Raw genomic sequence first — 12,141 nt, 5'->3', positions numbered from 1 at the left:
CCATCTTAAAGCTAAAGATGACCTTCAGACAAGGACTAAGGTATGTGAGCCAGGCACTGTGAGTGCCGAGTAGAGATGTAGTTAGTAGTTGTGGTTGTCACTTTTGCTGACCTCCCAGTAGGAAATAAGAGTTTAGGCAAGTTAGGGACCAAGCACCTCTGAGTCAGGATTCAGAGGTCACACCAGCTGTGCAGGGATAGGTAAGCATATATTGCTGTTCCAGAAATAATGGATTGTAGATTTCAGAAGTAACCATTTAGGACTAGTGACAGGTATTAAATTAATTTAGAAAGGTAAGAGGAAGAAGAAATAACAGTTGAAACACTTCTAAGGGTAGACTGCAAAAAAATCCCACAAGCTTAAAGTCCAGCAATTCAGAAGCTGATACAGTGCTCCCTAAAGTCAGGGTGAACTACATGTCACCGGGAACTGGTAAATGTGATGCCAGTAGGGTGACTTGGCTTGAACCTGTGGCTGTTTTTTACTGTTCTACTGCAGCCTTAAAAATGTGGATTTTGCATGAGACAAGAATAAATTTCTAACTGTAGATATGTTGTCTAAAATTATGAAAATAATCCACAAGTATTAATTTATCAAGAGAGTTTGTTAAGAGATCCTAATCTTTCTTCTGTTGAAGTCAGTGGAAGAACTTCAATTAACTTCAAAAGAAGGGACCCTGAAATCCTGTTGGAAGATTATAATTGGAAGATTAATTGTATTCATCAGTTGAATTCATCCTTCCTAGCTTAGCATTTTGATTATTAAAATCCAGCTCTACTCTGTATCAGAAGATTTCTTCACACCATGCAATATTGCCTCCATTCCTGGATTACCCATGGCAATAGCTTGTTTTTGCTGAGTCTGAAAATCCAGTATAAAAGTTACCTTTGATTGTCACAGAGGGAAGAGTGTTAGCTGGAAGACATCTGTGTTGCTTCTTGTTACTGGTGTTTAGAACAAGCTTGCTGAGATCCTTGTTCAAATATAGATGTGTGGAATTCTATTCGGGGAAGGATGCAAATCAGAAGACTAATACTGTGTCGTCCTCAGAAACTGCCCTTTGTACTCATGTTCTGAATGTTCATCATTATCATGGAGGTATTCTCCATTTATTTTTCATCTGAATAGCTCCTAAATATTGTTCATTATGCGCTGCATAAAAGATACAGGAAATCCTACTGTATTTAGACATTTGTAATTGATGATTTATTAATTTCCTACCCTTCTGTTAGAAAAGTGAAGTGGAATTGGGCTCAGTCTCCTACCTTGAAACAGATTTCTTGGACCTCGGGGTGCTCTCCTAGCTCGTTTTCTGAATGCTTTTCAGTTCGGGTTCACATCAGTGCAAAGTTTATCATATTTAAAAGTTAGCTCTGAGGCTGTACTACAACCACCTGTAACCATAACTGACACTGTACTATAACGTGGCCTGGATTGTTTACAGTCACTTCTGTGAGGTCTGTTGTCATACGCATCTTTTTCCAAGAGACTGGAAGTTAATTCAAATTTGACTATTGCATATGTTTTAAATATTTATGTTTTTCATGAAAGGTGCTGTTAGCAATTAGTTACTTTTGAGTAGGTTACATGTATTATAGATGGCTTACAAACAAAATATTGCTGAAAAGGGAAGCTTTGTCATTTGTCCAATTTGAAAAAAAAAAATTCCAGAGTCTTGTGTTTCCTTCCCAGTTGGCAAAAGATAAATATCCAGCACGTTAAATTTAATGAATTTTGCAAGATGCTCTTCTCCTTGCTTTGTTCAAGGTTTAGTGAAGAAAGGTGAAAATACAGATGGCATCCAGGGTGTTGATGCCACCTAGTGTTGACAGAATTACTACGCCACACTTGTAATTGCAGTTGGCCAATTCTTTCCCTGAAACATTGTGTTTACAAAGGGGTTGAAGGAAAAAGGCGCGATTTCCTGGTAATCTTTTGTTTTGTTACTATATTGAAGTTCCTCTTGATGTTAAGAATTATAATACAGTGTTGTGGTTCACCACAGGCAGTTGCAGACAAAAGCAATTTCTTGTCTCTCCTTAGAAGTACTTTTTTCCTCTCTCTCTTTTAATTCTCTATCCATATTGCTAATATCATGGATATTGCTCTTTTTCCTCATGAAGTCCAGACTTCCTGGGTCAGCTTGATCAAATTCTGGAATTGAGCAGAGATAAAAAAGCTAAACAACACTATTACAGGTGGGTTTTTTCCTCGTAAAAACCTGTCCTACTTAAAAGAGATTCCCTCGGGCTAGATACACCAAAGGTTATCCTGAATGTTTGTCAGATGTTTCAGGACTGTGCTCTACTAGGATTTTGCTAGTATAGTTGGAAGCGTCTCAATCAGGAGAGCTGTTAGTGCTTCCCGAAGAGCTGCAGTTTTCTCTGCTTTTCATGCTTATGCATTTCACAGCCTGTCTTCTACTTGTTCCCTGAGTAGTATACATTTTAATGCTTTTAGCTTGTCTTTTCAAACATTTTTTTTCCAATTTCTGATCTTTCTGCTGTTTGTCAGTTAACTTCCTGTGGTGAGCAACCAAAAGTTAGGGTTGGGGGTTTTTCTTCTGATGAAGTTGTTTTACATTGCATAGCCAACAGTGTCTGCCTGAAGTGAACAAAAGTGTTAACGTTTTTGATCTTTGCATCCTGTTGAAATGAAGTGTGGTTATTAATTGTTTGGACTTTAAACATGATTTCAGTATTGAGGGTTTAAAGGCAGGAAATACTTAGGACACTTAAACTCTTTAAATTTTATCTCATGCAGAAGAACCAGTTTTTAGTTACTTACTGCATATTTTGGGAGAGGAGAGGAAAGGGATATGAAGCGTTCTGAATGTGAATCACTTCTGTGTCATTAAGGGATTGCTAAGGGATGAACAGAGCTTTCCCTTCTGTGGCTGGGTTGGGTTGTTAATTTGGGTGCCCTTTATGGAAAGACCTGTCTGCTTTCTTACTGACTAGCTAATGAGCTACAAGGCTTCTCATTGGCTATAAATAATGAAGCATTTTTCTTGTGCGTTTGTCTATTGTCTGTTGTAAGAAACATTACTGAAAGTCTATGGACGCCATTCATGGGACACCCCTGCTTGCCCTGTTTGTTAATTCCTCCATGTTTGAAGTAAAAATAACATTCCTTGCCTCACATGGTAAAAACAACAGCTCAAAAATGAATAAAGCTTTTGTGACAATTGAATCTGTTTGCACACATTGTGGTTTTTGGAAGTTTACACTTTGATGTGAATGGTCTTCAGAATTTGTAGTGAATTCTAGTAATAAAATAGTTCAAAACTTCCATTTTAAGCCTTTAAGCAGCCATCAGCTCTTCCTGACATTACAGAGAAGGTCAGCTGCAGCTTATGGTCACCAAGTCTGCATTTGAACACGGTCAAGACCAAGCCAAATTTCATTCGGTTTGGAATGTAGTAGGCAAAATCACATGCTATGTACCTAACCTACAGTGAGCTCGTGGCAGGGTATCCTTTCTCTTCTCTCATTTTTATTTCAAGAGACAGTGTAAAAGCTGTAGGAGGCAACAGATAGAAATTAACTCTTTTCTGCTATGAAGGTCTGGTTTCCATAGAAGGCAAGGGAATGCAGTTACAAAGCAACCATGGAAGATGACGTTGTAAAGACAAAAAAGAAAACAAAACAGAGTAAGATATAGTGGAGCCACATGAAAAATACTGTGTTTCTGTCCCAGTCAAGCATGAGCAAGAAAGCAGAAGACCTGATATCCTGGGTGCTGTTTACTTCAGTCAGCACTGGAGTACAAAGCTTCAGCAAGTCTTACTGGTTTGATACGCTCATATCTCATGCAGACTCTTAAAATGTCTGTGTATTTTATGTTTCCTCTGAGTTGCATTATGACTTTATTTGCAGATTTTTTTGAACATATACTTCATATATGTCATTTAAAAGACATGTCCTACTGGTCTCTTGTAGAAATGCATTGCCCCATCCTCCAGAAACCAGCAGGTGTAACAGTTCTCCCTCCCAGATGTGGGCTGGAGCCTGCCATTTCTGGGACTGTGTGCCGGCTGAGCTGTCCCCAAGGATTCATCTTGTCTGGAGCTAGAGAGGAGCTAAGGTGCCTTTCATTTGGGAGATGGAGTGCAAACATCAAGGACGCTCTGTGTAAAGGTAGAGACCAACACAAAATCGTTTCTGTGTATGCATGTGCAGCATTGAAGGGAAGCACACAGCAAGTAACTGTGTGAGTACAGGTTTGAACTGGGGAAAGCATGATTTAAACAGTCTGTAAGAAGTGTGGCCTGTACCATTATAGCTTGGCTGTCAGAACTACCTGTAGTTTGTAATAAAAATGTGGAGTTCAGAGGTTGCTTGAGTGCCATCTTACAGTGCTCATCATCTGCTGTCTCTCCTGGGATCCATCTCAGGATGTTGTCAGGAAGCTGCCTGCTAAAAGGCCTGGTGTGCTGGTAAATTCAAAATTTCAAAGTAGAAGTGAAAGCTTCCTAACAATAGACTAAATAACTTGTTACTGTTACTGGTTTAGCACATGTTTATGTAAGCCCTGTAGTCAGAGCAAGACTGTAAACACTCTGTAAACCCTGCCTGATAGACAGACTACAGAGGGTTGGTTCATTTTCATTGTCTTTGAACTGACTATGGCTATTGACATGCTCTGAGCAACAGTGTTAAGGCCAGCATTGGCTGACACAAGTGCACAGAGTATAAAGGTGGGCAGAAGATGGTTACATGCATTTGAGTATGGTTCTGCCATGTTTACCCACCTCTTCTAGAAATGTTAGGTGATTTATTCCCTTACACACATGCACGCTGAGTTGGAAGGAGTTTGGCTTCGGATTATAGGAGGATACAAGCAAAAGTGGAGTTTGTCTGGGAATATGCTATTTACCTCTTCATGAACTATTGTGCTCCTAGAACTAACAATTCCATCCCAAACTGGGGCCCTCTCCAGCCACTGAATTAAAGAACAGTAATCATGCCAGGTCACTACAGACACTGAGGTGGGAATTTTTTTCTCTGTAATGGCCAGGAAGATTTTATCCCTCTCTTTGAAAGTATTATTTCCCACTCTGTGATGTACCACATGGTTTCTCTGAATCTTTTGTATAAACCTGTGCCAAACCACAATTTTTAATATTTGAGGATCCTAGCACAAGGCTACAAGCTGAAGTGTTTGGATCAAGATAAAGCAGCATGGCTTGGGTTCAAGCTTTTAGATATTATGAGTACATAAAACCATAAAATAAGAGGCACCAAGAAACTCTGAAGGTTATTCCTCTGTAGTAAAAATGAACAGTTGCATTTCAATTGCTTTCATTCTTATTGTCCCTCTCTATTTTGCTGCCAACATATCTGGCCAGTTCAAAATAGCCATTTTCTTTCTGACTTACTTATTAGTCTTTTTACAGAATTTCACTTTTAAATGGAATTTGCATCAGCCTGAAGGCTGTGGTCAGGGGAGTGTGAACCATAACTGGTAATTATTTAAAAGAGTGCACTTCTAATAAAGTTTTCATCAGAATGAGTTCAGAGAAAGGCAAAATCACTTGTATTTATTGCTTTGTACTTTTAATTACAGAGGTTTAATTGCCTGAGTTATGTCTTTACTGGAACTATTTAGTAATAAAAATATAAATGCTATCAGTTCTGAGTTGTTTTAAAGCCTCCTGGGTATAGATGAGTTGAGAGCTGAATGTGTCCTTGTCTCATGAGTCTAGAGACCATTTATCAAACAACACTACAGCAATAAAATAACCTGACCACAAATGTTTTGGGAGGCCCTGTGCCAGGGAACTGAAGAAGTACTTTGTCAGAGAAACTTGAGGCTTAAATGTTGGTGGTGTCGTTACCCATATTGTACCACCAGTCCTTTGAAACCATCCAGCATTGTCACATATGTCAGAAGAAGACTCCATTTGTCCTACATAATAATTTGTAGCAGGAGTTCATTAAGGAACATTTCCAGGAGCTGGAGCCAGAAATCTTGCCATTGTTTCTTTTCAAGTTGGTTGCACACCATGCTCCAGGGAATTTGAGAGTCACTACTGTCTTGTTTGTAGTATATATATCATGTCACAAATACTTTTTTTTTTTAAGTCACTGATTATCAGAAAGAAGTGTTTTCATCTGTATGTGTCATGCCTGTGGGCAGTGAAAGGATAGAGAAGCCATTCCTTCTTAATGAGTATATGTGTGTAATGAATGGATGAACAATAAGAGAAACAAATTCATTCTGTCTTATTCATTTCTTGAATGGTTGCATGTGGAAACCAGAGTCTCATTATGCTCCGTGATGTACAAAAATACAGCAAAAAAATAGTCCCTTCCCCTGGAGAATTTACTGTTTATATGTAAGCCTGTACGCAAGAATTAAAAAGGGACAGAGACAGGAAGTTTGCAAAAACATGTGGATTTATATTCCAGGCAGCACAGAAACCAGTGATTATAACAAGTTGAAGTCTAACCATTCTAGAGGTTTTATTTCTATAATCCCACATATAAAACCAGTTTGTCTTCTTCTGGATCAGATATTGAAGCTCCTCGGATCCACTGTCCAGAAAATATTGAGACTGAGACTCTGGAACATCATAACTCTGCTAATATCAGCTGGCAGGTGCCAACAGCTGAGGATAACTCTGGCGATGAGGCAAGTTAAAATCTATACATTTGACTGGAGGCAGTCTTTCTATAGCTAGCTGTTTCAAATTGGTTTTATGATCCACTAGAATTTATTTCTTCTGATAAAAAAGGAGTAGAAGAAAAATCTTCTGAAAAGTTTGTATCTTGAGAACTTAGCATTTTCTGTCTTGGTTAGGGTTATGCAGTCACAGGACTCTGCATGGTGTTTAAGTGCATGAAATCTCATATGGTTAATTTATGTGGTCAAAAGAAAGAATGTGCCCTTGTTTATAAGATGGAGACAGCTGCTTTAAAAATGAGCTCTTAGAATGTGAAGAAGTTTAATAAACTCTTCTCAGAAGGAAGCAAACCAGTTCATTAATCTAAAAGGCTAGCAAGAACACACTGTGATAAGTAAAAACTCGTTTCAGCTTCCCAAGTGAGAAAGAAAAATCTCATTTTCCTATCCAATGCAAGGTTCAGATATGAGCCTTTGGCTACTATGGGTATCAGAGATCTGAAAATGGAGTTAAAAGGAAAACTTATTCCAGAGCCATTTCATAAAGAGTAATGTTCCCTACAGACTCAGACATGATCAAGTTACAGCAACTGAATGTTTTATCATGAGTCAGCAGAGGAATAGTGACTCTGTGTGCATGCTTTTAATTTGCTGCAAACACAGGAATTTTTTGCACTTGGAAACTGTGAACTATCCCAATAAAAGAGGTATAAGTTCACACAGCCGTGGTCAGGTACTGTAGCTCTGCTGACACAGGGTCATTCATTATAGAAGTCAAGTGCCTTAGCTCTTAGTTGTAACTGGTTTGTGAAAGCACGGTTGTCAGATTAACTGCTTTGTTCACATGAAACCAGTTCTTTTGAAGAGAAGTTCCGTAAGACATTTCTAACCCATATGAAAGAGCCATAGACAGCGTGTAAGTGTCATTTACTCCAAATGCAGGGTTCCTTTGCCACACCAGAATGTTTTGAAGCGTCTGTGAGCTATTGACTCATAAACATATGTAGATTAAAGCTGGATATGTAAGTACTTACAGCCCACAACTGTCTGCTCCACTCATCTCCCAAGTCTGCTGCCCTTGCAGCTGGAGAGCTGAACTGCAGACAAAGCAGGTTCTGAGCTGGCATAGTGTGTGTTCAGTACAGTGAGGCAAATGAGTCTTGAGTTTTCTTAATGCACAGCAGTAAACTGCAGCAGGTCAGGGTCCAAGCCCTGACTGAGTAAATCTCTGTTGCTATAAAGAAGGCAATCTTGAGAAGGGCAACAGAGTACTCTGTTACGAAGTCGGCCTCATTACTTGAAGAGACTGTTTGCTTTAGGAATGAGTAAGCTTGACATTGAGGGTACCATTTTGTGGCCATTTCTTGAAACATGAATATCATGATTACTAACCAGCTTTGTTTTTTAAATAACAAGTGTTTTCCTATAAAAGGTCTCAGTTCACGTTACCCCAGCTTTCATACCACCGTTTCTTCTCCCAATTGGTGAAGTTGCCATTACTTACACAGCAGCCGATAAGTCTGGCAATGAGGCAAGCTGTACATTCAGTGTCAAGGTTATTGGTAAGTGCTGATAAAAATCACTGGGCAAGAGACTGTCATGGTTGAAACCTTCTAATTTTGTGCAGAAAGAGTCTGTGAGTCACTGTGGCCTTTATGTGTGCAGGTATAAGCCCAGGAGTAATATCATCTCCATAAGCTTTTCTGATCATGGGTCACAGTTTGCATAGTGTGCAGTCGTTGCTCCCTATTGTTCAGTTTGGGTGGTGTTTTGGTCTTTTGTTCATTCTGAATGTTAAGATTTCTCCTCATACTGACAGATTAAATGCTTTATTGTGTTGTCACTTATTGCCTTCATCTTTTTTTTTTTCCTTTCCCAACAAAATTTCCAAGGTTTCTGCACACTGCTGATGCAAATCATTGTTCAAATATTTCTGTCAGACAGTTGTGTTATTCAGCAGTCCTGTTAAACAAGGTTTGCTCCGTAGAAATCAGACAGAATGCAGAAACCATGAGTTCAGCGGAAGAATTAGTCTTGTCCATTCCCTCAGCATCTACCAGTTGCAGAACCTTACAAGTGTGCACCTAACCTTGTTGTATCTTCTGATGTGAACTTAAAACTGCTGTTTGCCTGACTTCTTCTGATTATAGATTTCATTTGAGTGTGGCAGCAGTTCAGTAAGCTAATGTCATGCCATCCGTTCAAATTCTGCAGATACAGAACCTCCTGTAATTGACAGATGCAGGTCTCCACCACCCATGGAAGCAGTGGAGAATGAGTATCCAGTGACATGGGAAGAACCACAATTTTCAGACAATTCAGGTGAGATAGTGCACCCCAAAACATGCACAGTGGAAGGCTAGGGAACTCCAACCTGTTCACTCTTGATCCCTTGGAGTTTAGAATTTTTTGAGGGTTTTTTTACTTATTTACTTTTAAGAACATATAATTTGGAAGACGTGCTGCCATTTCCTTCTCCATTTATCAATAGTGTGAGCAACCCTCTTTTACTCATTGATGTTTTAGTTTGTCTTTTAACTCTCCTAGGTGCTCCACTGACTGTTACTAGGAGTCATGCACCTGGGGATCTCTTTCCGAAAGGAGAAACAACAGTTCAGTACACAGCTGTGGATCCCTCTGGCAATAACAGGACATGTGAGATCCACATTATCATCAAAGGTTTGTTGTCTTAATCTTCTGGTCAGGAGTGTACGGCATTGTTTTAACTGAATATCATAAAGAATGCAATGCTACTCCACTTTTTCATATAGTCTCCACTTTTCCTTCTAGTTACTCCCATTTTGTGTTGGAGTAACTTGAAGGCAGTCAGGATATTTTATTTGTTAGTACCAATGAATAAATTGTCTAAGACTGAAGAACCACAGCAGTGAATTTGGTCCTATAACTTCAAATTAGGTGTAAAAGCACTGGAATTATGATTCATTAAGGATTAAAACTTAAGGTAATCCATTTTTTTCTCAGTGACAGTTACCACATGAAATGAATTAATAGATGTTACTGAAGTCTTCAAATCCATACTTAAAAAGGAAAACTTTATGGAAATATTTCTGTAATGATCTACAAATTTAGTTTAACGTTTTGTATTATTTTAGTAAGTACATGCTTGAGCATGCAGCTTTGCAGAAGAAGTATAGAAGGGTTTGGGTCTTGCATTTCTGAGTTTTTTAAATTCTCATATGTATCACAAATTTTTTTAAGTCTTCATTTTTCTGCATTTCAAATTCCAGTGGCACAGTTTGATAACAGCTTAGCAGTAGCTTGACCCTGCCTTTATGGAATTACCAAATAATACTTCCACAGACTTAACAGAGGCAAGATCAGGTTGATACTAAGTACTTTTAGAAATCCTATGAGTACTATTTTCCTGTGTGCTTGCTTACATCACCACATTCATCAACATACAAAACTTTGTATTTTTCATAGGTTCTCCCTGCGAAATCTCCTTTGAGCCTGTGAATGGTGATTTTACATGCACATCAGATGAAGCAGGAGTTAATTGCACATTGCACTGTGCAGAGGGTTATAGTTTTTCAGAAGGATCAAGTGAAAACTACTATTGTGCATATGAGGATGGTGTCTGGAAGCCGCCTTACTCTGCAGAGTGGCCTGGCTGCTCTTGTAAGTCTTACTGTTACTAAAATGAATCTGCAATTCATCAAACACTATGTTTAATGAGGAAGTAAATGAAAATATTTTAGAAATTGTGACTTCTATTCAAGGGTAATGAATCTTCTTTGTCCTCTGCCTCCAAATTGTTACAAATATTATGAAAGAATGCCTGGAAGTCCCTAAATGTGTTATTTCAGAAGCTGTCTAAAACACAAAAATAGCAGTGAATTTGAATCTGGGAATCACAAAATAGCAAAGATGGCAAAGTAGACAAGGTCTGTCATTATTTTGAACTGGTATTTGAAACAGTTTGTTTACAAACACTGTCTTTTCAATAGGAATTTCAACAGTATTTGCAGCTTACTGATCCAAATGCACACTGCATGCTGTACTTACATATCTGATTATCACCAAATATGAAGCATTTATGTATTTTCTTTGAGATGAACACATGCAAAACTTCAGCTGTGGAATTTCCCAGCTTTGGTGACATTTTAATAACAAATGTATTAAAGCTACATGTGAAGCCTATCTTGGCACCATGTTGCATCCACTTCCATCAGAGTGGATTTCTTGGTTTCAGCAAACGAGCAGTGTTTAGGTATGAGCAAATGAGAGTTATGTTTCAGAGCTATCTTATCAATTCAAAATCCATAACTTGGACACTTAGGAACTTTGATTTGCTTAGATTCTGGATGAGAATTTTTCATATTTAGCCTACCAGCATTAGTAATGGGACTTCTAATATTTATTGCTTCTCTCTCAGTAAAAAGTAAGTAGGGAGTTTAATTGACAGCTCACAGATTTCTTCCATTAAGGAAACGCTGAAATAAATGACACAACTTTTTTTAATGTTTGTTAGCTTTCCCAATAAATTTGATGCCTGCCAATTCAACTGCATTGGCTGAAGTACGAGTGATCCGTTTTCATGTGTACAACACTGGGAATTTAGATTGCTGTTTTAAAGACAATGCTTCTTAGCTTAGTGTATTCCAGTTTTAGCCTGAACAACCTTGCTTTTAGCTCTGAAACTCTTGCGCTGACCACTAAAAGTTTATTTCTCCAACATTTTTCAGTAAATCGTTTTGCAAACCATGGGTTCAAATCCTTTGAGATGCTTTACAGAGCAACACAATGTGATGACAACAATCTTCTAAATAGCTTTACTGATGCATTCCAGACTGCGCTTGGTAAAATGGTGGGTTAGTAAATACTGCTTCTTTTTACATACTTTTTAAAAAATGTACCTCATTGTTACTTTTCCCAGCTAATTTGATACTAGGAAAATACAACAGAAACCCATAAAGGAAATTTGTGCTTTTTCAGAAGATGACAAGTCTCCTTTAAAAATAAAGAAGATTCACTAGCATTTTAATGTAATTCAGTTCAGTCTTCAATGTGGAGTTACACAGGACAGAGTTTATAGAAGTTTCCAAGTAGCTTAGGGTCCAGGCACTCAAAGATTTTCAGTAGGCTTCGAAAGAGAACCTGTGCAGTTTTGAAAACCCTAGTCAATTGTCACCTAACTTCAGGGTTCTTTTTGAAAGTCGGATGTGATTATAAAATACATTCTAATAATATGAATGTATAAATATAAATAATATAAAATATATTTCATATAGAATATGTATAACATATATCCATATAATATAAATGAATATCCATGTAGAAAAATAGATAAATTTCACATTTAGTGCCTAAGTCCAGGCACTTAAATCCAGTACTAGTGATTTAAATAATTTGCTCAGATTTCTTGAGTTGCTGAGTTCTCACTCTTATCATTAAGAATGCAACGCACTGAACTTGAAGGGGCAGCATGTTCCTTTTCTACTGTGTCTCTTGCTTTCCACTTCAGTATCACAATTTCCCCTCTTAAGCCACAAG

At 38.1% G+C, this 12,141-nt stretch overlaps 1 protein-coding gene across 1 annotated transcript in view; it reads left to right on the top strand.

The window, feature by feature from the left end:
* The window catches only part of SVEP1 (sushi, von Willebrand factor type A, EGF and pentraxin domain containing 1), a 126,766-nt gene that overhangs the window by 51,564 nt on the left and 63,061 nt on the right, over nucleotides 1–12,141 (top strand). The window contains exons 7-13 of the mRNA XM_049794922.1: nucleotides 3,942–4,139; nucleotides 6,518–6,636; nucleotides 8,060–8,189; nucleotides 8,842–8,949; nucleotides 9,175–9,306; nucleotides 10,072–10,266; nucleotides 11,334–11,455. Coding sequence (XP_049650879.1) covers nucleotides 3,942–4,139; nucleotides 6,518–6,636; nucleotides 8,060–8,189; nucleotides 8,842–8,949; nucleotides 9,175–9,306; nucleotides 10,072–10,266; nucleotides 11,334–11,455 — 1,004 coding nt within the window. The remainder of the gene's footprint in view (nucleotides 1–3,941; nucleotides 4,140–6,517; nucleotides 6,637–8,059; nucleotides 8,190–8,841; nucleotides 8,950–9,174; nucleotides 9,307–10,071; nucleotides 10,267–11,333; nucleotides 11,456–12,141) is intronic.

The sequence above is a fragment of the Accipiter gentilis genome, chromosome Z (assembly GCF_929443795.1).
Source record: "Accipiter gentilis chromosome Z, bAccGen1.1, whole genome shotgun sequence".
Lineage (NCBI taxonomy): Eukaryota > Metazoa > Chordata > Aves > Accipitriformes > Accipitridae > Astur > Astur gentilis.
The sequence above is the reverse complement of the archived record's forward strand: the minus strand, read 5'-3'. Positions and strand labels throughout refer to the sequence as shown.